The sequence below is a fragment of the Vulpes lagopus genome, chromosome 5 (genome assembly GCF_018345385.1).
Source record: "Vulpes lagopus strain Blue_001 chromosome 5, ASM1834538v1, whole genome shotgun sequence".
Lineage (NCBI taxonomy): Eukaryota > Metazoa > Chordata > Mammalia > Carnivora > Canidae > Vulpes > Vulpes lagopus.
In genome coordinates, this window is record NC_054828.1 from 46,071,568 (window position 1) to 46,098,907 (window position 27,340).

Here is a 27,340-nt window from a genome sequence, read left to right on the forward strand (position 1 = left end):
TAGAAGAATTGGTGCAGTTGTTATAATCCTTTTTTGTTTTGTTTTAACCTCTATCATAGAGGAGTGATTTAGCATAAACAGAATAATTTTATTGGTGTTTTCTAAGAGAAGATGGGGAGATGTTAATCAGCATACTAAAACAGTAGGTTGGAAATTCTGTGCATACCAGCTCCTTTGCCCTCTTGCATGGGCAAGGGATTTATGGAAATAAAGTATGAATGGCATCTTAACTGTGGACTTCCTGATTTTTTCAATGTTATTGTAGAATATTAAAATAAACTCTCAATTTGACTTTAAGAAAATCACTTGATTTGGCTATTCTCCTCTTCTTTCTTGAGATTGACAGTGAGGGATTAACAGGAAGGAGAGAGTTTGCACCTGAGCTCCTGCCCCAGCTTTTAGTTGTAGTACTCATTAGCAGTCCCCTAAACAAGTTCATGTTCTTGGCAGCTCTAGCCTGGAGTCTTTGTGTTCAGTGCCTTTGTCCTACTCTTCCACTCCATTTCACTGGCCCGTGTCATGGCGGGAGCTCAGTGGGAAGGAACATGTTCTCTGTAGTACTTCTGGTATTCTTCCAGTAACCAGTGTTTGTGTACTCCCTGGGCTAGTACAGGCAGCAGCACGGTATCTGGAGGCAGCCATTAGGAGCATCCAGACAGGGAGATGCTGCTGCCAATTTCAGGCTGGCACTGCAGTAGCTTGGCCAGACTAGATTGCTAAAGGCAGCATGTACGTCAGAGTAAAGTACTTTTTCTCTTTGGGAAAGTAAATAGAGATGCTGCTTAATCAACCAACTTTGTTTCAGGTTGCTGGGTATAAGATAATGTGGTAAAATCAGGAGTGGAGTAAGATAGTTTTACACCCACCCCAAAACTGTTTAATTGCTTTAGATGCATTATCTCGTTAAATCTTCTCAACAGTCTTACCAGTTAAATCTGTTAAAATCACTATTTTACACAGTAAAATTTTACACAGTAGAAAGCTTAAACCTAGCCAGCCACACAGCTATAAAGTGATATTTTGATTTACATTTGAATTTGTTTGTATGATTTCAAAGCCCATATCCACTAATATTGGAGGTAGATACTTAGTAAATAGGTAGCATTTCCTCACCCATAGAATCTTATCATGAGGAAACATCAGACAAACCCAGACTGACATTCTATAAAATAACTAGCTTTTACTCTTCAAAAATGTCATGATCAAGAAACATGAAAAACTATTCCAGATTAAAGGAGACTAAAAATACGTGACCTCTAAATGCAATGTGTGATTGTGAATTTGATTTGGGAGCAGAAAAAGAACTTTATAAAGGGCACTATTGGGGTATTTGCTAAAACTTGAATATAGACTGGGTTAGATAGTAGCATTTACCATGGTTATGTAAGAAAATGCCCTTGTCTCTTTTTTTTTTTTTTTTGATTTATTTTATTTATTTTAGAGAGAAAGCCAGCATGAGCTGGGGGTGGGGCAGACAGGGAGGGAGAGAGAGAGAATATCAAGCTGACTCCACACTGAGTGTGGAGTCCCATGCGGGGCTTGATCTCATGACCCTGAGCCGGAACCAGTGAGACGCTCAACTGACTGAGCTGCCCAGGTGCCCCCAAAATGCCCTTGTCTTTAGGAAATATGCACTAAAGTTTTAGGAATAAAAGGACATGACATCTCCTACTTACTCTCAAGTAGTTGTGAGAGAGACAAAGAGAATGACAAAGTGAATGTGGCAAAATGTAAGCAGTTGAACAAATGGTGAATCTGGTATAACAAAATCATATTTCTGTCAAATTTTTTGTGTACTTGAAATGCCTTATAATACAGGAAACAAAGGCAAGAGAAAAAATTAAATTTCCTTACTGCCGATAGCCCATTGACAAGTCCTTGAACCAGGTAGAGGACCTTCCTCTGGGAGCTCAGCTGTCTTGTTGTTGACACTTTGCTTGCTAAGGGCAAAAGGCAATCTTAACATTATCCCAACCTTCAGGATCCTATAAGTCTTTTTAACATATGAAAATTCCTTAGGAAACTTGCTTTATCTCTACCTCCCAAGATACATGTTAGCAATCATCCTCCAAGCATATGGCCCACTGATATACTTTTGAGGGGTCTCATGATTGAGGGTTTTCAGACAGTAATAAATGACCTTTTTCCTAACAATAGCTAGCCCCCTCAAGGTCCTGGAAACCTTGCCTCCAAAATTCCCTAAGGACTTACGCTATCTCTAACCGCCTCCCAACTTGAAAGTATATAGTCAGTCACCCATCACAACCCCAGTGCAGCTCTTTCTGTCCATAGGTCCTGTCCCTGTGCTTTTTTGCCCTGAAGATGTCTCAAGAATTCTTTGCTCCTAACCACATTTCTACATCATCTTACATTTTACAAATGTGGCTAAAAGGCTTCAGAAACCTGGAATCCCAATGAAGGCATCACAGCCAGCAATTAGGTACCATATTCTTCTGTTCATGCTTCCTCTGTTGGCAAAGAACTTAACAAATCTAGATGAGGAAATAAACACAGACTGTTATTTCACAGAGGAATTATATGTCATACTGTCAAATGTTTTCCTTATACTTCCATTGGGGACATACCTCACTTTTCTTCAGAATAGTTACATGCTTTTAACTAGTATTTTTGTCCCATTTCTTTTGACCCCTTTTTGACCATTCATATTTCTGGTTTGCCTAGACATAATCTTGGATTGAGTGGCAAATGTATTCTTTTTAATGAAAGGATAGACTGCAAAGTAGAGTAAGTTTTATTTACTTTTAATAGTCATTTATGGGTTTGTTTGTTTTTAAGATTTTTTTTTTTCAAGAAAGGCAGAGATATTAGGCAGAGAGAGAGGGCTTGATCCCCAGACCCTGGGATCACGACCTGAGCAAAAGGCAGACAACCACTGGGCTACCCAGGTGTCCCTATGTTTGTTTATGTTTATTTATAATAGCATATAGGCTGTCTACACCGTCTTTCTGTTTTAGGTGATTATCATGAAGCCTTGGTTATGTATGAATGAACTATGCTATTTTGGGCATCTCTTTCCCTTCACTCCACCCAGTCTTGTATATTCTTGGCTTGGCCAGAGAATAGCTATAAGTGAAATACGAAGGATATTAAAAGTTTGAATTCATAATTTAATATATTTATCTTTTTTCAATACTTTTTCACTCTTTTTTTTCTTTTTTAAAATATGAGATAAAATTGACATAACATTATATTTCAGGTGTACAACATAAAATGATCATATTTATCTTTTTGCATTCCGTAAGTACTTACATATGTTGATGTGATTTTTTTCAAGATGAATAATGTGGTGTTCTTGGGTTAGCAAGGCAGAACTGAGAATTCCTTCTGATTATAGATGGAAAGAACCATAGGTTTAAGCAGGTATTTTGGTTCCACTAACTGTGATTTGGGAGAAGTCTTAAGAAGTGTTCCACACAAGGAGGGGCATCTGGGTGGCTCGGTTGGTTAAGCAATAGACTCTTGATCCCAGCTCAGTTTTGATCTCAAGGTCATGAGTTCAAGCCCCAGAATGGGCTCAATGCTGGACATGGAGCCTACTTAAAAAAAGGGGTGGGGGGGGGCAGCCCAGGTGGCTCAGCGGTTTAGCGCCACCTTCAGCCAGGGCCTGATCCTGGATACTGGGATCAAATCCCATGTCTGGCTCCCTGCATGGAGCCTGCTTCTCTCTTTGCCTGTGTCTCTGCCTCTGTGTGTGTGTGTGTCTCTCATGAATAAATAATTAAAATCTTTAAAAATAAAAAAGGTTCCACGTGTTAGTCAATTGACTAAGGTAAACATTGCATCTGCCTTTCCCGGTGATAGAGGCAAGTAGCTATATATAAAACTCAACACCCTTTGGTGCTACCCCCAACCCTGACCAGCTGCTTTCTCCTCACTGAAAGAGAGAGGGAATAAAAAGCCATCTTGCCTCAGTATAAGAACTTAGTCTCTTTAAAAACTTTTTAAAAAATGATTCTCTGCTTGAATTTCCTGCACATATTAATTCAACAACAGTGCCATCCCCATTACACTTAAAAAATGCTAGAAGTTGGGCAGTCCAGGTGGTTCAGTGGTTTAGTGCCGCCTTCAGCCCAGGATGTCATCCTGGAGACCCAGGATCGAGTCCCACGTCTGGCTCCCTGCATGGAGCCTGCTTCTCCCTCTGCCTGTGTCTCTGCCTCTGTGTGTGTGTGTGTCTCTCATGAATAAATAAATAAAATCTTAAAAAAAAATGCTAGAAGTCTTCCATGGCAGCTAGGATGTACTCATTGTCTATCCAGATGTTTTTACAGACCACTTTAGATTGACTTTGGATTATCATACTTTTAACACTCAGGTTTCCTTTGAGTCTTTGTTAAAGTTAACCGAATCATAGAATAACTTTTCAATAGTCACATGAGTGACTATTAATGATGGTGATTATCTTATATATGAATGTGAGTCAGGATTGCAAAATGTTAAGTGCTCAGACTCTGAAGGCAGACAAATCTGGGTTTAAAACTGGCTATGCCAAAAAAAAAAAAAAAAAAAAAAACTGGCTATGCCACTTACTGCTTGTGTGGCCTTAATAAACAAGTTGCTTTTCTTTCCTTGCTTTTCTCATCTGTAAAATGGGATAAAATTATCCTCACCAACATGAAATAAGGCATGAAAAGCACTTAGCATGTAATATGTGACATTTTGTATGTGTTCAATAAATGTTAGCCATTGATAGTTATTGCTATTAATATTACTATCATTAGTGTTCCTTCTGTATCCCCTGAATTGGCTAATGTTTTCTTTCTTTCTTTCTTTTTTTTTTTTTAGATTTTTTTTTTTTTTAATTCATAGAGACACACAGAGAGAGAGAGAGGCAGAGACACAGGCAGAGGGAGAAGCAGGCACCATGCAGAGAGCCTGATGTGGGACTCCATCCAGGGTCTCCAGGATCACGCCCTGGGCTGCAGGCGGCGCTAAACTGCTGCGCCACGGGGGCTGCCCTGCTAATGTTTTCAAACTTGTACTTTTCTTGCAATTTCTCCTACTCCTGTCTACCAGGCTAATTTCTTTCTAATTGTGGCATTTCACTTTTTAGGCATTTCATATTTCCTCAGAGTCCAGAGGTGATCCTCTCAATCTCCTCAAAGTTTTCTATTTTCTCTACTGCTTTCAGAGTCTACTGAAAGAATGGTGACCAAGTAAGAAACTGTTTGCCAGTTAGGACCTGATGACCTTCTGTCTTTTGCAAAGGACTGAACTCTAATCTCTAGTTTCTAGAACTCTGGGCAATTTTAAGAAAATGAGGCCTTTCTTTTTCTCAACAAACTGGACCAGAAGTATATCAAAGCCCATGAAATTCATTGCATTATCTGATGAAGTCTTCGTGCTGGTTATAGCTGAAAAGATCTGGATCAGATGGATAAGATCTGTATGTCATTTCCATAGCTCTTCAAAGTACCTTAAGTCTGGCTTGGTTTCTTCCTAGTTAATAGGGATGTTCTAAGGATCAGATGAGGTCATTCATGCAAAAGGGCTCTCGAAACTGTAAAGCACTGTGTTAATGTGAGGGATGATTGTTATATATGAACAAAGGCCCCAGCAACCTAAGTGATGTCAGAATCCAACCCCAGGTAATAAAGATGCGATCTCCTCTCTTCCTGCCACTTCAGAAGTTTGCAGTAACTTATTTGAGCTAAAAAGGCTAGTGATTAACTTCCTGCAGTGACTACAAATCATTTCTTCCCCTCTCTTCCCCATATTCTCTCACCAAGTGGTGTGCCAGATTTTGAGTCAATCTTCAGGCCTGAACTTTGGGACACAGCACAGCAGGCAAAGTAATTCGTAAGATCTGGGAATGAGGATCAGCAAAGATTTCTTTTGTACCATTTTCCAATCCCTTTCCTGGCAGCTTTTATCCTGGCAGCCCCCATAGATTAAATGACATTTCAAAACTGAGTTCAGTGAGGATGAGGCCAGATGAGGCTTCTGCCAAACTGGGCTGGCAGACCTGAATAATCAGCAGTTAGTGTGTGTGTGTGTGTGTGTGTGTGTGTGTGTGCGCGTGCATGTGTATATACGTGTGTGTTTCTGGACTATTAGAAATTCTTTTCTGTACAATAAGAACAACAAGCCTAGAATTATGTGTGAGATCATCATCATTATTGTCAACCACAAACACAGAACACTTGATAAACACAGGACCCTCCAAGTTTTGGTGATTATTATGGACTGAATCATGTCCCCTGCCAATTCATATTAAAGTCTCAACCCCCAATGTCTTAGAATATAACTGTATTTGGAGTTTGTTGGAAACCCAAAAAATTCATCTCCCCCACCACCACCATAACCTTGACCAAAAAAAAAAAAAAAAAAAATTATCCAAACCCTTTTCCCCAAAATCAGCATTTTCTGAATTTGAAAGGCCTCCTATCCTTAGTCATTTCATCCTTTGCTTTCTTTATATAGCTTTCTTTGCTTTCTTAAGAGAAGGACAAAGGGAAGTGCTTATTTTTTAACTATGCCTATTTCTGCTTAATTGTGCTGTCATGAGTGACTTAAAAGAAACCACATTGAGACAGCTGGGGCATAGATAGATAGATAGATAGATAGATAGATAGATAGATAGATAGATAGATAGATGGTGCTGTTGCCAGAGCAAGTTGATGATCCCTCTAGTTAGAGAAAATCTGCAGTCCTAGAATGGGTTTGATTAGTTTCACTTCTGTCTTCTCCTGCCAAGGAGTTTGTCATTCATTGCTGTACTCTGGTCTTTTTAGTGGATGTATGAAGATGTTTCCCCCATCTTAATCTGTAGATTATCAAGAGCCCCTTAGTTTCTGCCTGCCTAATGGTATTACCTAAACAAGCAACTCTGGTTGAGTTTTGTTTTGTTTTGCTTTTAATCTTCTCTATTCCTTTCACGTAAATATATTTTAGTTTATTTGCCAAAGTTGTTTGCAGATGAGTTTGCTCTGAAATGTATCTCATCAGGAATGATGAAGGGGGGGGCAGTTTGAACGTCAAACTAATATTAGCAATGCTTTCTTTCTCATGTGTTAAAGAGTTTTGTCAATTTGTTTTCTCTTAAGATTTAAGTGAAATTTCTTCCTCCTTCAGTATGATTTGCATTTTCAATTGTTTAGCAGTTGTTCCTCTGGTTCTTTGTCCTTGTCACTTGGGAACTAGTTCTATTTAGCCAAAACCCAGTATGATTTCTTGCAAATCAAACCAGAGCACCTAAAAATAGTTTTTTACCCTAATATTTTTTCACCCAATGTTTTTCAAAATACAGAAAATCTTAACAGCTAACATTAAATCCTGCCAAAAATAAAAATGTTATAACATGAACTGGAGCACAGTATTTTTTAGAAATAAGCCCACGATCTCATTATATTGAGCTTTTGGTGTTTATATAACTCAGCTTCGTTTTATTTTCTTTCGTTGTGTGTTTTTAAAATAGTCTTTGTAAGTCCTGGTGCTTATATAAATCAGTACAGAATCTCTAGATATCTCGAATTAGTTTCCATTCTACTCTGCTAAATGTACAGTATTCTGGCTTGAAAGTGTCTGAATTCAGAGTCAGATGTGGGTATTAGAGAGCAGTGGATTGAATCAGAGCTGGGAATTCTGGCCTTCACATAACTGGGGCTAGCCTCCAGGTTTCTTGTTTTTTTAGTGGTAAAATGGAGATCCATGGTATTTCTGCCTTTCATTATTTCTACTGACCTGTAATGGGGAGCAGAATATGTCAGGCTGCTTTGAAATCTCTGGAGGAAAAAGAATAGTGATAGTCCTGGTTTAGCAGTGCATAATTCAGCCAACGAAAGAACCACTCATTCTTGCAAGGTCAGACTATTTTCTCCCTTTCAGAAACAAGTCAGAGTTGCCTGGGCCAAAATACACGTTCCTTTTAACCACATATTGGCAGGACACGCATGTCTAGTTTTCTTCTAAATCGTGGCTCTAGATTTTTTTCCAGCTAGGAAATTGTAAACCAAAACAATTGCAAGGTCCTGTTCCTGACACTTTGTCTATTTAGAAATTCAAATAACTTTGAATGGAATCTTGTTGCCTTGTTGGTTCACAGGCCCTGAGCCTGCAGAAAAATGAAAGCTCAACAGTAGAAGGTTATATATATATATAACCTTATATTTTATTTATTTCTGTGTGTGGCTTAATCAACCTTTGGCTCATTGAAGATTATGCCTGCTTTATAAAATTCCATAGGTTTTTCTGGTACCTAGCAACCTGGGATCCAGTCTGACATCAGGCTCCTTGGTCAGCAGGAAGGCTGCTTCTCTCTCTCCCTCTGCCTTCACTCTCCCTGCTTGTGTTCTCTTTCTCTCTCTCTCAAATAGATAAATAAAATCTTAAAAATAAATTAAAGACATTATCTAAGCTGAGAACAGTAGTCCTCATTACTAAAGGAAGGGAAATATTTGAAAATAAGATTTTTCAGACACACACAGATAGACATTTTTTCAAAGAAGACATACAGTTGGCCAATAGACATATGAAAAGATACTCAGCATGACTAATCATCAGGAAAATGCAAATCAAAACCACAATGAGCTACCACTTCACACCTTTCCAAATGACTAAAATAAGAAAGACAAGGGGTGGGGAGCACCCAGCTGGCTCAGTCAGTAGAGTTTAGGACTCAATCTCAGAGTCATGAGTTTGGGCCTACATTGGGCATGGAACCTACTTTAAAATTAAATAAGTAGATAAGTAGATAAGTAAATAAATTTAAAAGACAAGAAACAACAAGTGTTGGCAAGAATATGGAGCAAAAAGAACCATGTATGCTATTGGTGGAAATGCAAATTGGTACAACCACAATGGAAAACAGTATGGAGCCTCCTGAAAAAAATTAAAAATAGAAATACCATATGACCCAGTAATTCCACTTCTGGGTATTTACCCAAAGAAAACAAAAACACTAATTCAAAAAGATCTTTGCACTCCTACATTCATTGCAGCATTATTTGCAATGAGCCAAGATTTGAAAGCAACCTAGATGAATGGATAAAGATGTGTATACATCAGGTAAACACACACACACACCTGATATATACACAGTGGAGTATTACTCAGCCATAAAAAAGAATGAAATCTTGCCATTTGTGGTAATGTTGATCAACCTAGAGAGTATTATGCTAAGTGAATTAAGTCAGAGAAAGACAAATACTGTATGATTTCAATTATATGTAGAATCTGAAAAACAAAACAAAGCAAAAATAAACTCATAAATATAGAGAACAAATTGATGTTTGCTGGGGTGGTGGGGTTAAACAAAATAAGTGAGAGGGATTAAGAAATACAGACTTCTAACTATAAGTAAGTCATGGGATGTAAAGTACAGTATAGGGAATATAGTCAATAATGTCATAATAACATTGTATGGTGTTTGATGGTGAGCATTTCATAATGTATGTAAATGTCAAATTACAATGTTATACATCTGAAATGTATATAATATTGTATGTCAACCATATGTCAAAAATAAATACATAAATTGGGATAAAACATCTTTCTGGCTTAAATTGTACTATATGGCTATGATATTCAAAAGCTGTCATATGAAGGTACAATTAAAGTTCCTCCCAATAGCTCTAATCTCCTTGTCTATAAAAGTTTTTATGGAGCTGCTTGTTTTAGACAGCTTATTAACCAGTTTAAATTTCACTTCATTTTTCCATTTTGTGGAAATTGTTAAAAGATGGACCAAAACAAGGAGGAAGAAGTGAAACAGCAGAGACCCAGATAATAGGTCTCTGAATGATTAAGATCTGAAATTATTATATATATTTTTAAAGATTTATTTATTTATTTTAGAGAGAAGGAGCACAGCAGAGTGGGGCAAAGAGAGAGAGTCTGAAGCAGACTCTCTGTGGAGTCAGACACATAGCCAACTGTGCCACGCAGGCACCCCTGAAATTATTATATTTTTAAATATTGTCACTCTACATAAAGCCTGTGTATAGAAAGTTGAAGTTAGGTGCCCTAGATTTGTTTACTAGTAACTTCAGTCTGTGGTAAATCTGCAACTTCATATATACTCAATGTCTCTTTTCTCCCTTGAGTTGCTAGTTAGCTAATGAAAAGTTCATATTTTCTTAATATAAGAGTCAGTGAGAATTGTCAGGTTGTCCTCACAAAAGTCCTTTGAAATGCCTGAATGTGACAATTCCAGAAAACTCAGTAATTCTTGTCCAGTGGTGGTTAATGCTTTTTTTTTTTTTTAAAGATTTTATTTATTTATTCATGAGAGACACAGAGAATGAAAGAGAGAGAGAGAGGCAGAGACACAGGCAGAGGGAGAAGCAGGCTCCATGCAGGGAGCCCAACATGGGACTTGATCCCAGGTCTCTGGGATCACACCCTGGGCCGAAGGTGGCGCTTAACTGCTGAGCCAACTGGGCTGCCCAGTTAAGCTTTTATAATACTCTGGTAATACTCTGTCTTCTTCTAGGAGATTGTGGGAATATGGAGAAGCACTTCCTCTAGAAGCTGCTCTGGCTCTGAAAGCACCTGGGATGTGCTGAGGCACTTCTATACTTCGTTTATTAAAGTGAATTCTTTTAGTTCTTGAAGACCCTGTCTTAGTTCCACATAGCTCTTAGCATATTACGAACACCTATTGAGTTTTGGGATCAATCATTTAATTTAGTTACTCTGTCATTAAATTGCAGTCTTAGCCTCCCAGAGAGTCTAATTTTCATCTTTTTTCTTCCTCAGTAGGATGATTTGCTTTGTGATTTTTTTTCCTTTTTGAAAATTGCATTAGCACACCCTTTACACAGTAGCTGTAGAACTGTCAGCTATTGTATTTGAAATGAGGATTTCCTCAGGATAAAAATGGCCTAAGTAGGACCATTGTTTGTAATACGTATTCCTAACAGTTTTTGTTTTTTAAAAAAAGATCATGGGGGCGCCTGAGTGGCTCAGTCAGTTAATTGTCTGACTCCTGATTTCACCTCAGGCGGTGATCTCAGGGTCCTGGGATCAAGCCTTATGTTGGCCTCTGTGCTCAGCACAGAGTCCGCTTTGGCCCTCTCCCTCTGCTCCTCCCACCACATTTGTGCCCTCCCTCCCCCATCTCTATTGCTAAGATAAACAATAAAAATTTTTAATCTTTTTTAAATAAAAGATTGTTAAGTTTTTAAAAGAGATTATAAATCACAAGTTTTCTTTTCTGAAGTATTGTTTTAAACTGCAACATAAGCTATTATTTCAGATATAGGGTATAAGAGCAGATTGTAGAGATGAGCCCACATTTCTGAAATCCAGATCCTTGATGGAAATTCTTAGTGGAATCTGAGCTTCCATGATTGTTGTTGCTGGCTCTTGTTGCTGTTGTTGTTCTTTAATATCAAAGTGCTGCTCTACAAGATTCAGTACAACAATAGAAAAAAATTAGGTATTGGTTTTAGATAATAACCACTTGGAGGGCAGTCTTCCTGTCAGTTTAGGCATGATGAAAATCCTTACTCTGCTAATCTTTGGAGATTGTGTTTGATGATACATACTTTGGCAGTCTGTAGAGACTCATCTTTATATTTATACTGAAAACAGTGATTGAAGCCAGAATGTAAAGTAGAAATGAAGAAACAATACCCACACATAGAAAATATTGGAAATACCAGAGGAGAGGGAATTGGGGTTTGGAGAGTAAATACCCTGACCTTTTTCCTCTTGCTAGAACCCAGCATATTATTATTCCATAAGAATAAAGGAGTGACACAGTCTTAGAGAACAGCACCATAGGACATGAAACAAAGCAGAGAAGGGTGGAGAATGAATAAGAAAGGACAAGTGGAGAATAGTCATAGTTTTCAGGGAACTATAAAATTTTAATTTTGGACAAATGGTTCCTTAAGAAGGAATATGGAAGATCCTTTGCTACAAAAAAGGTCTGTCAAGGTGTCCTAAAAGAATTGGAAGAAGTATCAATATAATTCTGAAAAAAAACACTCAAAGTATGGGTATCTTATTATATAATTGCTCTTCAGGAAGCCATTACCAGTTTTGACCTCGCTGCATGTTGTTAAACATGGAAGACACGGAGTGACAGAGCTGCAGATCAAGTTAAATTTCAGTTTATGAAAGGACAGCCTAAATGGATAGTCTTCGTGGCTGAAGTTTATGCTTCGCCAAGATTCCCCTTGTGTTAATAAATGTAACCAAAAGAAAAATTGAGGGAGTAATCCATATAACATCTGGCCAGCTGTATATGGTTTCCTGAATCAGTTTGGTTAGCAGATCCTTGGTCACCTTTTCCCACTCTCACCCTCTATCCCCTAACTTTAGCACTTTTTTAAAGAAACTGCAACATGTAGAACTTGTGAAAGTCATGTTATAATGCTAAATACGACCAGTTCTTTGGGGAATAAAGCTTTGTGGCAGTTTTGCATGGGAAATAATAGTAAAATAGAAAATAGATTATTAAAAAAAAAAAAGAAAATAGATTATAGACTTCTTTTTTTTAATTTTTATTATTTTTAAAGTTTTTTTCTTAATATTTATTTATTTATTTTAAGTGGGCTCCACAGTCCATGTGGGGCTTAAAACTCACAACCCCGAGATTAAGAGTCACATGGTCTACTGACTGTTCCAACCAGGCACCCTGCTATTTTGTTTTATGCTGAATTTATTCTAAATAGTTCCACTTAAGTACTTAATAAGTCATTGTTCTTTTTATTTTTTATTTTAGTATTTTGTCAGTGTAGTATTGTTTTGCCAAAGAATTTCTTGGTATGCTTCTGGGCCTAGATAGCAAAATCATCTAAATAGACATTATAAACAAAGAAGTTTTAGTATATGGATAGAGACAACCAAACACTTGCTTAAAGGCAGCCTTCAATTACTATATAAACTAATAATTAGTTATATTCTCTGACCTTGCAAGGAAATGAGTTTAAGCTAAAGCACTAAAGTTCTAGATTGGCAAGTAAGAGTTTCCTGAACAATATTAGAGTGGTTACCTAGGAAAAGAGTTTCTTAGGAACCTGTGAGATATCTTTCTCTGAAGTCATTATAGGTAGCTTGGGTTTTTCTGTTGGTTTGGAGTTGGAGGCCTCTTAGATCTCTTAGGATTAGCTTTTGCAGTTGGAGAGAGTATTGGAGTATTTTGCCTTTGCTTTGTTCTGTTATTTGGGATAGTTTTTTAAATCCTGAGTTTAGGGATGCCTGGGTGGCTCAGCGGTTGAGCATCTGCCTTTAGCTCAGGGAGTGATCCTGGGGTCCCAGGATCAAGTCCCATGTTGGGCTCCCTGCATGGGGCTGCTTCTCCCCCTGCCTGTGTCTCTGCCTCTCTCTCTGTGTCGCTCGTGAATAAATGAATAAAATCTTTTTTAAAAAGATAAATAAATAAATAAATAAATAAATAATAAATAAACCCTGAGTTTAATACACTGCTATACTCCCAAGTGATCACAGACTACATTATTAAGAAATAATGATGTGCTTGCTTTTTTTTTTTTTTTAAGATTTATTTATTTATGATAGACACAGAGAGAGACAGAGGCGGAGGCAGAGACACAGGCAGAGGGAGAAGCAGCTCTATGTAGGGAGCCCGACGCGGGACTCCATCCCAGGACCCCAGGATCGCGCCCTGGGCCAAAGGCAGGCGCCAAACCGCTGAACCACCCAGGGATCCCATGATGTGCTTGCTTATTCATCTGCTAGCAATGTCTGATTCTACCACATGCTTTATCTACACTCTACTAAAAAGCAGCAAGTTCTAACTCCTGACTCAGATACTTAAATCCAGGAATTTAATCTTACTATTTCTTGTTATTATGACCAGTTAGGCCCAGACCCGAGTGGATGAGTTTGGGGGAAAAAAAAAATCAAATGTGCCTGGCTGGCTCAGTTGGAAGAGCTTGAGACTCTGGATCTGGGGGTCATGAGTTCAAGTTCATGGGATGTATAAATTACTTAAAAATAAAACCTTTGGGCGCCTGGGTGGCTCAATGGTTGAGCGTCTGCCTTCGGCTCAGGGTGTGTTCCCAGAGACCTGGGATAGAGTCCCACATTGGGCTCCCTGCATGGAGCCTGCTTCTGCCTCTGCCCGTGTCTCTGCCTCTCTCTCTCTGCCTCTCTCTCTCTCTCTCTCTCATAAATAGATAAAATATTTTAAAAATTAAATAAAACCTTTTAAAAAATCAGATGTTTCAAATTGTTCTTATACTTTGCCTCTGGCTTGATAAGCATCAAGTGCATTAGATGTATTTTCTGTAGTGTACCTCAGCCAAATTTGAACAAAGCCTCATGTGTAAAGCCCCAGTTTAAAGGCTCTTGAATACCTGATAAAAATATTTTGATAGCATATCTAGGTAAAGCTAAACCTAGCTTCACCTAGATAGTTTCAAATAAAATAGTTTCAAATAAACTGTTTCTTCAGGGGTCATAAATGGTTACATGTGTCTTTCTAACACTTTTTTTTCCCCAAGATTTTATTGATTTTTTTTTTTGAGAGATTTTATTTGAGAGAGTGAGTGAGAGAGACAGCAGGAGGAGGGGGAAGGAAGGAGAGGGAAAGGCAGACTCCCTGATGAGGAGGGAGACTGATGTGGGGCTTGATGACTTATTAAATACTTAAGTGGAACCTTTTAGAATAAATTCAACATAAAATAGCCAGGCACAGTCAGTAGAGCATGTGACTCTTAATCTCCAGGTTGTGAGTTTGAGCCCCACATTGAGTGTGGAGCCTACTTAAAGGTCCTGGGATCATGACTTGAGCTGAAAGGCAGATGCTTAACCAACTGAGCCACCCACGTGCCCCTGTCTTTCGAACCATGTTAATGTGCATTGTGTCCAGGGGGGAGGGGTAAAGGTTGGGAATAGATAGAAAATTTAACTTTGGGGACGCCTGGGTGGCTCAGCGGTTAAGTGTCTGCCTTCAGCCAGGGCATGATCCTGGAGTCCTAGGATTGAGTCCCATGTCGGGCTCCCTGCATGGAGCCTGCTTCTCCCTCTGCCTGTGTCTCACGAATAAATAAATAAAATCTTTAAAAAAAAATTATCTTTGGACTCTTGTTTTTCTAGCCTGCTAGTCTCTCTAGTAGTTGATTTCCCTTAAAAATAAATAGCTTCAGGGGTAACCTGAGTGGCGCAGTTGGTTAATAAGCATTCAACTCTTAGTTTTCAGCTCAGGTCATGAACTCAGGGTCGAGATTGAGCCCCACGTCCAGCCCCACACTCCCCACACAGAGTCTGCTTAAGACTCTCTCCCTCCGCCCCTCCTCCCCTGCACTCTCTTTCTGTCTCAAATAAATAAATATTTAAGAATAAGAAATAAACAGCTTCACTGATACTTAGAGGTCTGAGCAAAGATAATCTTTTAAAAGATTTATTTATTCATGATAGACACAGAGAGAGAGAGAGAGGCAGAGACACAGGCAGAGGGAGAAGCAGGCTCCATGCCAGGAGCCCGATGTGGGACTTGATCCCAGGACTCCAGGATCATGCCCTGGGCCAAAGGCAGGTGCTAAACCACTGCGCCACCCAGGGATCCCAAGCAAAGATAATTTGAATACTAAAATCTATAACAAAGTAATGGCCCCCTAGTCAGAAAAGATCCCAGCTTTTATTAATAAACTCTGCTCAGGTATTCCTATCTCTGTGATCAAAGTCCTTGATAGCCTTTCCCAAATAAAATGGAAAACCAGGTGATTTATTACTATTACTGACTTTCACTGAAGTAGAACATGGGTTACATCATCTTCTGCCAGTTTCCCAAATATATGTGTTAGACTGGTAATTACTGTTTTCTCTAGACCATTGTTTCAAAGGCCAAATATTCAAAAAATGTTTTAAAGTTAGGCTAAAGATCTCAGTAAAACGGAATGAAGAATAAAAGGCTTTCAAATCTGAGACCTTAATTTAGCTAACTGAATTATCTAATTTGCCATAAATTTGCTCTTCTTTCTTAAAGGAAGTGATCCCTCCTGCTGCTCCTCAACAAAAGGAGCATCTTTCTTTTCTTTAAATTGGTTTTTGTTTTCAACTAAGTGAAAACCTGGCAGTTTCTTTCTTCCTTTAAAAAAAAAAAGAAAAAAAAAACTTGGCAAGTTTCTACATTCACATAGTATACCCCTTTCCTATCCAAATGCATATTTGAGGAAAGGGTTCCCTGTAGTCAGGGAAAGCCTCTCCTCCCTTTGGAAGGTTTTCATCTGAGAGGCCCTTCCTTTCCCTCTGCACTTGTTTCTCCTGGGGTACGTTCGGTGCCAGCAGTAAACACTCAGCGCAGCAGCTTAGCAACAGCAAAGAGACTTTGCCGGAATCTCCTGAAAGTTCTTCTAGCTAATGACAGAGTAACTTGCTGGCTTGTTGGTCTTCCTCTTACCTGCCACTTTGGGAATAGTGATGGGAAATACCTTGCATTTAGAGAGGAAAAGTAGAAAAAAGGGCACTGATCTGGTGGTGACTCTGCCATCAACAGAGGGACAATAGGCATGTCATCTACTGTGCCTGGGGCCTCAGTGTCATATCTAAAAAACAAGGTAGTTGAATCATATGATCTCTGAGAATTCTTACTGCTTTAAAATACATGATTATTGTTAAGAATCTTGAAAATAATCACTCTTGGATACATGTAATTTGCCCTCGTCCCTTGACACAGTGTGGACCACGGATCCGTTCATTGTACAAGAAATTTCTGTCACTACACTTCAAAGGCCTTTTTCTTTTATTTCTCCCTGGTCTAGGATTGACTGACTGATCCTAACAATATTTGAAGAGAATGTGTTTGATGGAAATCTAGGAGAGTTGCCTTATAGCAAGTGGAAGGGCCTCAGAAATGTTTAAGGCTATTTCAAGATCTGGTTGGTTATCTTTCAGTGATCTGGTTGATATTTCCCAAGCAACTTGGTCACAACCGGTCACAATTTCTAATATAACTGCTAAATCCAAGGGAGCTCAATTACCAGCTAACACAGACCCAGTCCTCCTTCCATTGCTATACTATGTGGAGTGCTACGGAGACAGTAGGGACTTTGGAGTCAGCCAGAACTGGGAGTTTACAGTCTGACTCTGCCTTTTTCTGATTTTGTGATATAGGTTAACCTGTCTGTACCTCCGTGTCATCATCTATATAACAGCAATACTTACGTACTTAGCTTAAAAATTGTTATAGGGGGACACCTGGATGGTTCAGTAGTGGAGCATCTGCCTTTGGCTTAAGTCATGATGCTGGAGTCCCAGGATTGAGTCCCACATCGGGCTCCCTTCACGGAGCCTGCTTCTTCCTCTGCCTGTGTCTCTGCCTCTCTGTGTGTCTCTCATGAATAAATACATAAAATCTTTTTAAAAATTGTTTTGGGATCAAATGTGGAGACAGACAAAAACGGCTTCTCACGTGCCTCATCATGAGAACACCCAACATTTGTGTACCTCTTTACCATTTATGAAACACCTCATTGAAGTAGTTTTATTTAGGGAACTAAATGTGTGGATTTGCTTTGTTGGCTAATACATCATTTAGGTATTGAGACCTGAGTCAGGCTTGCTAGGTAAGGGGCCCTGGATCTTCGGAACTGGGTCAGGCCAGGTCCAGAACCTTGGCTATCTTGAAGGTCTCTTATAAAAACACCCTTTTATGTTTTCCAGGAATCAGAATTTCTGTGTTTGGAATTTGATGAAGTCAAGGTCAGTCAACTCCTAAAGAAGCTCTCAGAGGTAGAAGAAAGTATCAGCACACTGATGCAGCCAGCCTAGCTGAAGATGGAGTTGTTGAAGCAAAGGTGTTCATGATCCCTCCCCAGTGACCTGCGATTTTTTTTTAATCTTATTCCCCCATTTTATTAAATCCTCAAATTCAAATCTGTCTCACTTGCTGAGATTTCTTTTGTCTTTCTCTTTCATTCATTCTTACAGTTGTACTACTTGCAGAGGTTCTAAAACTTTAGCATGGCAGAGTGCTCATAAAAGCACCTTGAGATCAAGAGTCACCTGCTTCACTGACTAAGCCAGCCCGGTTCCCCATTATAAAAGCATTTTAAAAAGGCTTCCAGGACCATATCCCTAGAGACTTGAATTCAGTAGGACTAGGTGGAGTCAACTTCAGGAACCCTTACTATGATGGTCGGTTCCTGGAGCAGGATTCCATAAATCATGGAAGAATTACAAAAGGGGGAACAAAACATTTTATCCATGCAAATACAAGGCTGACCAAAAGCCATGTGACTTGAGCTGAGGCTTAGAAAGCCTGCCTAACCTACAAAAAGTTTACTGATCCTGGTAAAACCTGTGATGCTCCTGGAACTGATTCAGACATTTGGATTCATTCTCACTAAATCTGGGGGGTCTGGTTTGATCTGAACTACTGAGAAAGTTGGGCTTTTCTGGAACCTAGAACTAAACGGTCCTTGTCACAAAGGGACTCCCTTTATACTTACTTCAAGTCAGAGTTGTATGAAAGGAAAAATGTCTGCTGAGCTGATGTGAGGTCTTTTACATCAGAAAATTTTACTTGGGTCATCAAATAAAACCTTTTGAAGAAAACTAATAAAGGGGTACCTGGCTGGGTCAGTTGGTATAACATGTAACTCTTGATCTTGGGATTGAGGGCATAGAGATTACTTAATAAATAAATACAAATTAAAAGAAAGAAAGAAAGCTAGTGTAAAAGCTAGGTCCTCATGGAGAAGTTATACCAAACACCAAGAATACTTTAAAAGGAGGAAGCTGTCAACCAGTATATTGAGGCTATGGCCTTTGCTTAACTGGTTTTATCATGTGGTACTGATAACATTTAGAAACCCCAGGTGCCTTTCAGATGTAATGTGTTAAAAAATGTAGCTCCCTTGGTCAGTGGTTATACCATATGTCAGTTTTAATGAGTTTATTCTAGGGCAGGAATAAGTTCTCTTCTGTTAAACATTTCCTCTTAAATCAGTTCGCAGACATTTTAGGAACTTTTCCAACACCGAAGCTGAAAATACTGGCTTCCTCTCTGATTAAAACCATCCCAGCAGTTAGCAAACAGTGACCAGAAGGTCTTAAATGTAGCCCCTGTGGACCCTTGAGAAAACATCTTGAAACAGTATGGTAACTAGATTCAGAGAAGGCATGAGGTTTGGCTAAAGAACTATTAAAACTTGCTTTCTGTTTCCAGGGCTACTGTCATGTGATCTAGGAGAATTTAGATAATGTCTTCTGCTATAAAATGGAGGAAAAGAGTATCCCATCATATAATGGGATTGCAGATGTCATTGGAAGGAAGAACTGTAGCTACCACATTATTATTGACTCACATATCCAGTGAAATCTGTGAAAGCCTAAAAGAACAATCCATAGGCCCACAGGAAGAGGAAATCATTGTTGTGGTTTAAAGCTCCGTTTAGGTCCTCCTATAAAATCAATAGCCACAAATGTGGACATGGGCTTTTTATTATACCCCCAAACCCTCGGTCATTGGAAAGTCTGTTAATGTATACTGAGTTTTTAATAGTAGTAGTAGGAGGAGGAGGAGGAGGAGGAGGAGGAGTAAAAGAAACTAGTTGCTGAAGGTGGTCCCACATTTAACATTAAACACTTTGGGATACAAGTGTTTTCATTAGGCAGGGTGTGTTTGTGTATGTGTTATATTTAGTGGTGATTTTTAAGTATCTGATTGCCAAAGGAATATACGTTTATTATAGTCTATTGTGAGACTACAGACCACACTAAAGACCATGAAATGACTTACCAGCCTAACCTTCAGAGATAATGGAAAGAAGGATGGAATTAGGTGAAGAGTTGCATTTCCTTGAATAATTATCTGGAAATGAAACACATGGTTTTTAAGACTTTGATAAACATTACCAAATTGTTCTCCAGAAACATTATATCAGTTTGTATTACATCTAAGAAAGTATGAAAATAAATCACTCCTTTTCTTGCCTAAGTGGATATTATCTGTTTGTTTGTTTTTAATCTTGGGGGACTAACTTGTTTTTGTAAATTTTTATGAGGGACACTTAACTTAAACCAGGAATTCTCCCTGGGAATAGTGCAAGCATGGCGAAAAGACCAGGGAAAGTGAAAACTGGCATAAGGGTCCCAGCAGGTGCCACTAGATTTCCTACCTTCGTAATCCTAGGTTAAAATACCTTTATTTAAAGTTCAAGAAATGTGGGGCAAAATTAAAATAGGCTTTATCCTGAATTAGGCCTTGTAGAAATTGTCCTTACTTGAGCAATGAGCACTTTAACTTCAGTCTGTTTAGGAACAGTCCAGGCAAGCCAAAAGTTGCTTTTAGAATAGAGTGAGAAAGAAGCTTCAGCCTTCAGTAGTTTCATGTTGATAGAAGCACAAGATTTGGCCTTAATCTCAGGCCTGGATTTTCTTGGAAGCTCTGGTTTCTATTGGCTTATCAGCAAAGGCTTAAATTTTACCATTATAGCCTCCCCTTTCCTTTACTTAACCTCTCTTCCTCTAGTGTTATTTTTTTTATCCCCTTTATTTATTTCACTCACCTGTCCACCCACGTCCCCTCTGGCAACACCAGTTTGTTCTCTATCTTCAAGAGTATGTCTGTCTTTTTTCCTTGTTCATTGGTTTCTTAAATTCCACATATGAGTAAAATCATATGGTATTTGTTTCTCTCTGTCTGACTTATTTCACTGCATTATAATCACTAGATCTGTCCATGTTCCTGCAAATGTCAAAATTTCATTCTCTTTTATGGTTGAATAATATTCCTGTTTGTGTGTGTGTGTGTGTGTGTGTGTGTGTGTGTGATTTTATTTATTTATTCATGAGAGATACACAGAAAGGGGCAGAGACACAGGCAGAGGGAGAAGCAGGCTCCTCGCAGGGTGCCCGATGTGGGACTCGATCCCGAGACCAGGATCACACCCTGAGCCAAAGGCAGATGCTCAACCACTGAGCCACCCAGGTGTCCAACATTGTGGTTTTGATTTATATTTCCTGATGATCAATGATTCTGAGCATCTTCTCATTTATCTTTTGGCCATTTGTATATCTTTTATGGAAAAATATCTGTTTAGTTCTCTGCCCATTTTAATCAGATTATTGGTTGTTTTTTGTTTTTTTTTTTTTTTTTTTTTTTTTTTTTTTGTCTTTTTAAGTAATGATTCAAAAAGAACTATGGCACTTAAAAATTTCATTTAACTTAGTCTCTCCCAAGTGTAAAAAGGCAGTGAAAGCAAAAGATGACACTGAGTTATCTGAAATCTTAAATAGCTGACATGGTATCAAGCTACTAGTTACTGAAATTCTTTTTTTAGACCTTAGTGAAAATTTGGAAAACAGAATATAAATAGAAATTTGAGGAAATTAAATGTTAAGCAGATGTTAGAAAATAATGTTTTCTGAAGTACACAATAAATAATCTAGACCAGTAAAGGGAAAAGGATATAGAAGGAAGCCTTCTAGAGGCAGCTCAAAAATGAATGGATATTTTCCTAAAAGAACAGGATACTGGAAGGGATGGGTCTTAGTAGGACAATAGCCACCTTATAATTTTAGGTGTCACAAGTTTCCAGCCAAATTTTTCAGTATTTTAGATGGTGATTTAGTTAGCAAAAGGGAAAACTCCAATAGAACATAAGTAGTTTGCTCTTACCTCTAGCTGCAAGGTATACAGTTTTTTACCTCAAAATTTGAGAAATAGCAATTTTTATCTTGAGTATAGTCAGTTCTCAATTCTCCCTTATTTGGGGATGGCCATGGTTGTCATAGCATCATGACTGAATGTAACACTGAAGTAACCTTTGTTATACAGGAACCTGTCTAGGCCTGCTTGCTGTCATGTCAGATAAATGGTGCCAACTGGCATATCTTATAAGTTTAGTACATTTAGGGATGCCTGGCTGGCTCAGCGGTTGGGTGTCTGCCTTTGGCTCAGGACATGATCCTGGAGTTCCAGGATTGAGTCCCACATTGGGCTCCCCATGCATGGAGCCTGCTTCTCCCTCTGTCTATGTCTCTGCCTCTCTTTTTGTGTCTCTCATGAATAAATAATTAAAATCTTTATTTTTTTTTAAGATTTATTTATTTATTTATTTATTTATTTATTTATTTATTTATGATAGACACAGAAAGAGAGAGAGAGAGGCAGAGACACAGGAGGAGGGAGAAGCAGGCTCCATGCCGGGAGCCCAACGCGGGACTCCAGGATCGCACCCTGGGCCAAAGGCAGGCACTAAACCTCTGAGCCACCCAGGGATCCCCAATTAAAATCTTAAAAAAAAAAAAAGTTCAGTACATTTATTGCCAGAATAAAATACTAAACCTATATGTGAGCACATACCAAAGTATAAGTATTTATATCATTTACTCACTAAGGACTGTAATTAGTCTTTTTATTTCTCTTTTACGCACCTACTCTTGGCTAGTTTTCTTTTTTTTTTTTAAGTAGGCTCCATGCCCAATGTGGGGTTTGAACTCATGACCTGAGATCAAGAGTTGCATGCTTTACTGGCTGAGCCAGCCAGGTACCCCTTGGCTAGTTCTCTGTTTCAGGGTTTGTTTATTCACAGGAGGCAGACAGGGAGAAATGGAAAGGGGGGAAATATGGATTGCACAAGTGCAATAAGAGATTAAACTGTTAAGTTAAAAAAAATTTAGGCTGAAAAATGAAAATACTTAAAATCCTTAATACTGTTACTATACTGTTTTTACATTAAATAAATAAAAATATATTTGGGCATTTTATCATTCATAAATTATGACTGTTTTTAGAATCATGGCTAAGATTTGGCACTGGTCTCAAAATGACTAGGTAACTTCTGGTAGAAGCTATTTTGCCATCTTTTTTTTCTTTTTTTTTTTCTTTTTTTTTTTTCCTTTATGATAGTCACAGAGAGAGAGAGAGAGGCAGAGACACAGGCAGAGGGAGAAGCAGGCTCCATGCACCGGGAGCCCGATGTGGGATTCGATCCCGGGTCTCCAGGATCGCACCCCGGGCCAAAGGCAGGTGCCAAACCGCTGCGCCACCCAGGGATCCCCTATTTTGCCATCTTTAAAAGGGGGGAAATATCTGGACAGATGGACAGAGGACTTACACAAGGCCATGGTCAGGAAGAGACCTCAGGGTGGTATCTTTCATTTCCCTATTCTGTAAAACCCCCCAGAAGAATAATATGTGCTTGAAAAAAATAGCTATGTCCTTGCTCATTAAGATAATGACAGTTCCTACAGTGATGGCTTTTGTATGCAGATATGACATAGGGGGTGTGAGATCCTATGTCATTTGCAAGCTGCATCCATGTTAGACTTGTCCGTGTGCTGAGGCTGCCGAGGCTCTTTGTAGAGCCTAATGATGTTTCTGATGACCTTGGTCTTACTGTCCACTCAATGCTATTCATTTTTGGATGCAATGTGCAAGATGAGTCTTGATGTGCACCTGGGTTTCTTGGCTGTCCTCAGTACCTAGGTAGGCAGCAGACTATCTTTATCCTACCCGTATAACCATGATCCAAGCTTGCTAAATATAACACAACTCTTGGCCATTTCTTCATTGTAACAATGTCTATAGTGAATTCTGTAGCAGCTACTTGCTCATTATTAAGGTTTTCTCATCATAATCTATCATGGTCCATAAAACAGAGATTAAGAAAAAAGTTTTTATCATTTTAATATAAAAGTAAACAGGCTCATTAGGGGCACGTGGGTAGCTCAGTCAGTTAAGTATCTGACTCTCAGGGTTGTAAGATCAAGCCCTGTGTCAGGTTCCTTGCTGGGCATGGAGTCTGCTTAGGGTTCTCTCTCCCTCTCCCTCTGCCCCTTCCCTGCTCCCCCCCCCCACCAAAATGCATAAGACATACTCATTAAAAAATTACTTACAATTTTTATTTTTATTTATTTTTTCATAATTTAATTTTTAAATGAGTACAAAATTGTATGGAGCAAAACATTATTCTCCCTTGTTTTCTACTTTTTAATAAGACTCTCCTGGGGTTCCTGGTTGGCTCAGTCAGTAGAGCATGCAACTCTTGGTCTCAGGGTTGTAAGTTTGAGCCCCACGTTGGGTGTAGAGATTACTTAAAAATAAAAATCTTTAATTTTAAAAAAATATTTTATTTATTCATGAGAGACACAGAGAGAGAGAGAGGGGGAGGCAGAGACACAGGCAGAGGGAGCAGCAGGCTTCATGAAGGGAGCCTGACATGGGACTTGATCCCAGGTCTCCAGGATCACGCTGTGGGCCAAAGGCGGCGCTAAACCGCTGAGCCACCCAGGGTGCCCCAAAAATAAAAATTTTTAAAAAAATAAAAATAAAAAAATCTCTATCCCTAGAAGTAGTTGTTCCTAACAATTTTGTGTTTCCTTACAGATACTTTGTATGCACACAAAAATATTAATTATAGTTTCAAAGCATCATTTTAGAAGGCATTGATCACAGCTGAAAGAGTAGAAGCAAAAAATACACTACAGGCAATAAGCAGGAGATTAGATGATATAGAAGAATGGATCAGTGATCTGGAAGACTGGGTAATGGAAATCCCCCAAACTGAATGATAAAAAGAAACAAGAATTTTTAAAAATGAGGATAAGTTTAAGGGAATTCTGGAATAACATCAAGCATACTAACATTTGAATTATAGGGGTCTCAGAAGAGAAGCAGGCAGAAAACTTACTTGGAGGAGAAATAATAGCTGAAAACCTTTCTGACCTGGCAAAGGAAACACATCCAGGTTCAAGAGACAGAGAGTTGCAAACAACATGAACCCAAAGAGATCCACACCAAAATACATCATAATTAAAATTAAAAAGTAAAAAGGAATCTTCCCTTAAAAACAGTAATGGAAAAAGCAATTAGTTACATATAAGGGAATGTCCATAAGACTAGAAGCTGATTTTTTAGCAGAAACTTTGCAACCAGAGGGAATGGCACAATACATTCAAAGTACTGAGAAGAAAAAAACTTAGAACCAAGAATACTCTATCTGGCAAGGTTATCATTCCTATTGAAGAAAAGATACACCCATATTTATCTGAGATAAGCAAAAGCTAAAACAGTTTGTTACTACTAACCACCACAGTATGTAACCAACTATATCTAATAATTAGTTAAGGGATACACAAAATGAAAAGTCTTAAAGTATGATGTCAAAAACATAAAATGAGATAAAATGTAGTACTTTTACAATGGATTTGAATTTAGGTGACCACCAACTTAAAATAGACTGTGATATATACAAATTTTTTTTTGTGAACTTCATGGTAGTCAAAAGCAAAAACCTACAATAGCTACACAAAAAATAAAGAGAAAGGAATCCAAACATAGTATTCAAAATAAAGTGATTAAATAACAAGGGAAGTGTGCAAGAGAAGATGAAAGGAACAGAGAGGAACTACAAAAAAGAAAACAACTAACAAAATGACAATAAATACATACCTATCAATAATTAGTTTAAGTGGAAATGGACTAAATGCTTAAGTTGAAAAATAAAGGGTGGCTGAATAGAAAAAATAAAAGATCCATCTATATGGTGCCTATAAGAGACGCGCTTAAGATCTAAAGACACACAAAGGGGGATCCCTGGATGGCTTAGCAGTTTAGTGCCTGCCTTTGGCCCAGGGTGTGATCCTGGAGTCCTGGGGTTGAGTCCCACATCAGGCTCCCTGCATGGAGCCTGCTTCTCCCTCTGCCTGTGTCTCTGCCTCTCTCTCTCTCTCTGTGTCTATCATGAATAAATAAAACCTTAAAAAAAAGATAAAGACACACAAAGGGTAAAAGTGAAGGGATAAAAAGGATATTCCATGCAAATGGAAATGAAAGCTGAGGTAGCAATACTTCTATCAGACAAATAGACTTAAAGATTATAACAAGATAAGGAAGGGCATTACATAATGTAAAGGGCTCAATCCATCAAGAAGATAAAATTCTTGTAAATATTTCTGCACCCAATGTAAGAGCACGTAAACATACAAAGCAAATATTAACAGACAAAAGGGGAGAAATTGACAGTAATGCAATGATAGTAGGGGACTTTAACTCTCCGCATATGTCAGTGGATAAATCATCCATACAGAATTGTGAAGGAAAGGGAGTATGTCTCTCTGGATCTGGAGGTGGAAAGGAAACACCAGAAATGTGTGAGGTCACACCCCTTCATAGAAAGGGTCTTTCTTTTTTCTTGGTGGATGTTTACAAGCCTGGATCATACCTGGCTTATCATCTAGGGCTCGGGTTCTTGGTGATTAGCTGTTATAAATGGAGAGCTGAGAAAAGGGAGATGAATGCAGTTGTGTTCCCATGGAAAACAAACAAAGCTAAACATAGCCAGAGTAAGAGAACCTACGACTGCCAACAGACATGGGAACTGTGCAAGTGAACAAATCCCAAAGCTTACTCCCTCCTTGGGGAGTTGAGGCCAGAAGCAATTTCTGTAGCATCCCTAGCAGAGCTGTGGACCCGTTCTGACATGACTGGGGAGGTGAGGTCTGTTGTTCTTTCAAGGGTTGCTTACTTTCTTTATGAAGAGAACCCCTGGGGCCTACAGTCTTAAAAAGGAAGGGAAATTGAGGAGACTTGCTGGGGAGGAAAAATTTTCCTCCACTATTGAAGATTCTTTTGGTTAGGCTAAAAATTAAATTTGACATGAGATATTAACAGGAGAAAAATCAAATTTAATTACGTATGTATGTATGGGGGTATGAGGCCCACAGGTAGTCAGATATGAGGCTTGTATTTTTCTTTCTGAACTAAGAAGAATGGGATAGGGGTCTGGGACACTAAGGGGAAGGAAGACAATTCACAGGACGATGAAAAAGAGTAAACATCTTTGGTAAACAAATGTTTGCTGGGCCGTACAGAATTTCTTGTGGGACACAAGAATTTTAACAGACTTTACCAAGTTCTTCCCTGTCCACCACCCATATTTATATGGGTCCACAGTTTATATTATGCTGTGGTTTTTCCCTTACGGAGGAGGTCCTCTATCCAAATTGTTTTAGGCAGTTAGAGGAAGGTCAAAGGTTCTTCCTAAGCTTTCTGTTTCTTAAAAATAGTCAGCCTAAATCCACATGCCAAAGAGACATTTTCCTTCCCTACAGTACTGCCTTTGAAACTTCTCCAGGAAGTTCACATCCGCAAGTTAAGTTTGGTAGATTGTTTCGTTGTAACTGAGTTGGTCTTTTAGTCCTGAGAATCGGTTAGTTCAGTTAAACTCGTTTCGGCAGGCTGTGATGCAGGTACACTTCCAAGGTAAGCCTGTCGTTCAAGTAATCAGGTATTAAACAAGGGGCATTTCTAAGGAAGTAAAAGAAAAACAATGGGTAACGATTGAACAAATTATAAACCAATTTCTGAGTTCTGATAGCGGCCGATTTAAAAGATGTTTAAATGTCCAGTTTAGGTTATCTTTAGGTAGAGTGAAGGCAGGCAGTGGCAATCTGATAG

General features: G+C 38.7%; 1 protein-coding gene across 1 annotated transcript in view; it reads left to right on the forward strand.

The window, feature by feature from the left end:
- COMMD1 (copper metabolism domain containing 1) overlaps positions 1–19,873 on the forward strand; it is a 162,087-nt gene extending 142,214 nt beyond the window's left edge. The window contains exon 3 of the mRNA XM_041756331.1: positions 17,596–19,873. Within this exon, the coding sequence (XP_041612265.1) occupies positions 17,596–17,703 (108 nt within the window). The 3' untranslated portion in view covers positions 17,704–19,873. The remainder of the gene's footprint in view (positions 1–17,595) is intronic.
- The last annotated feature ends 7,467 nt before the right edge of the window (positions 19,874–27,340 follow it).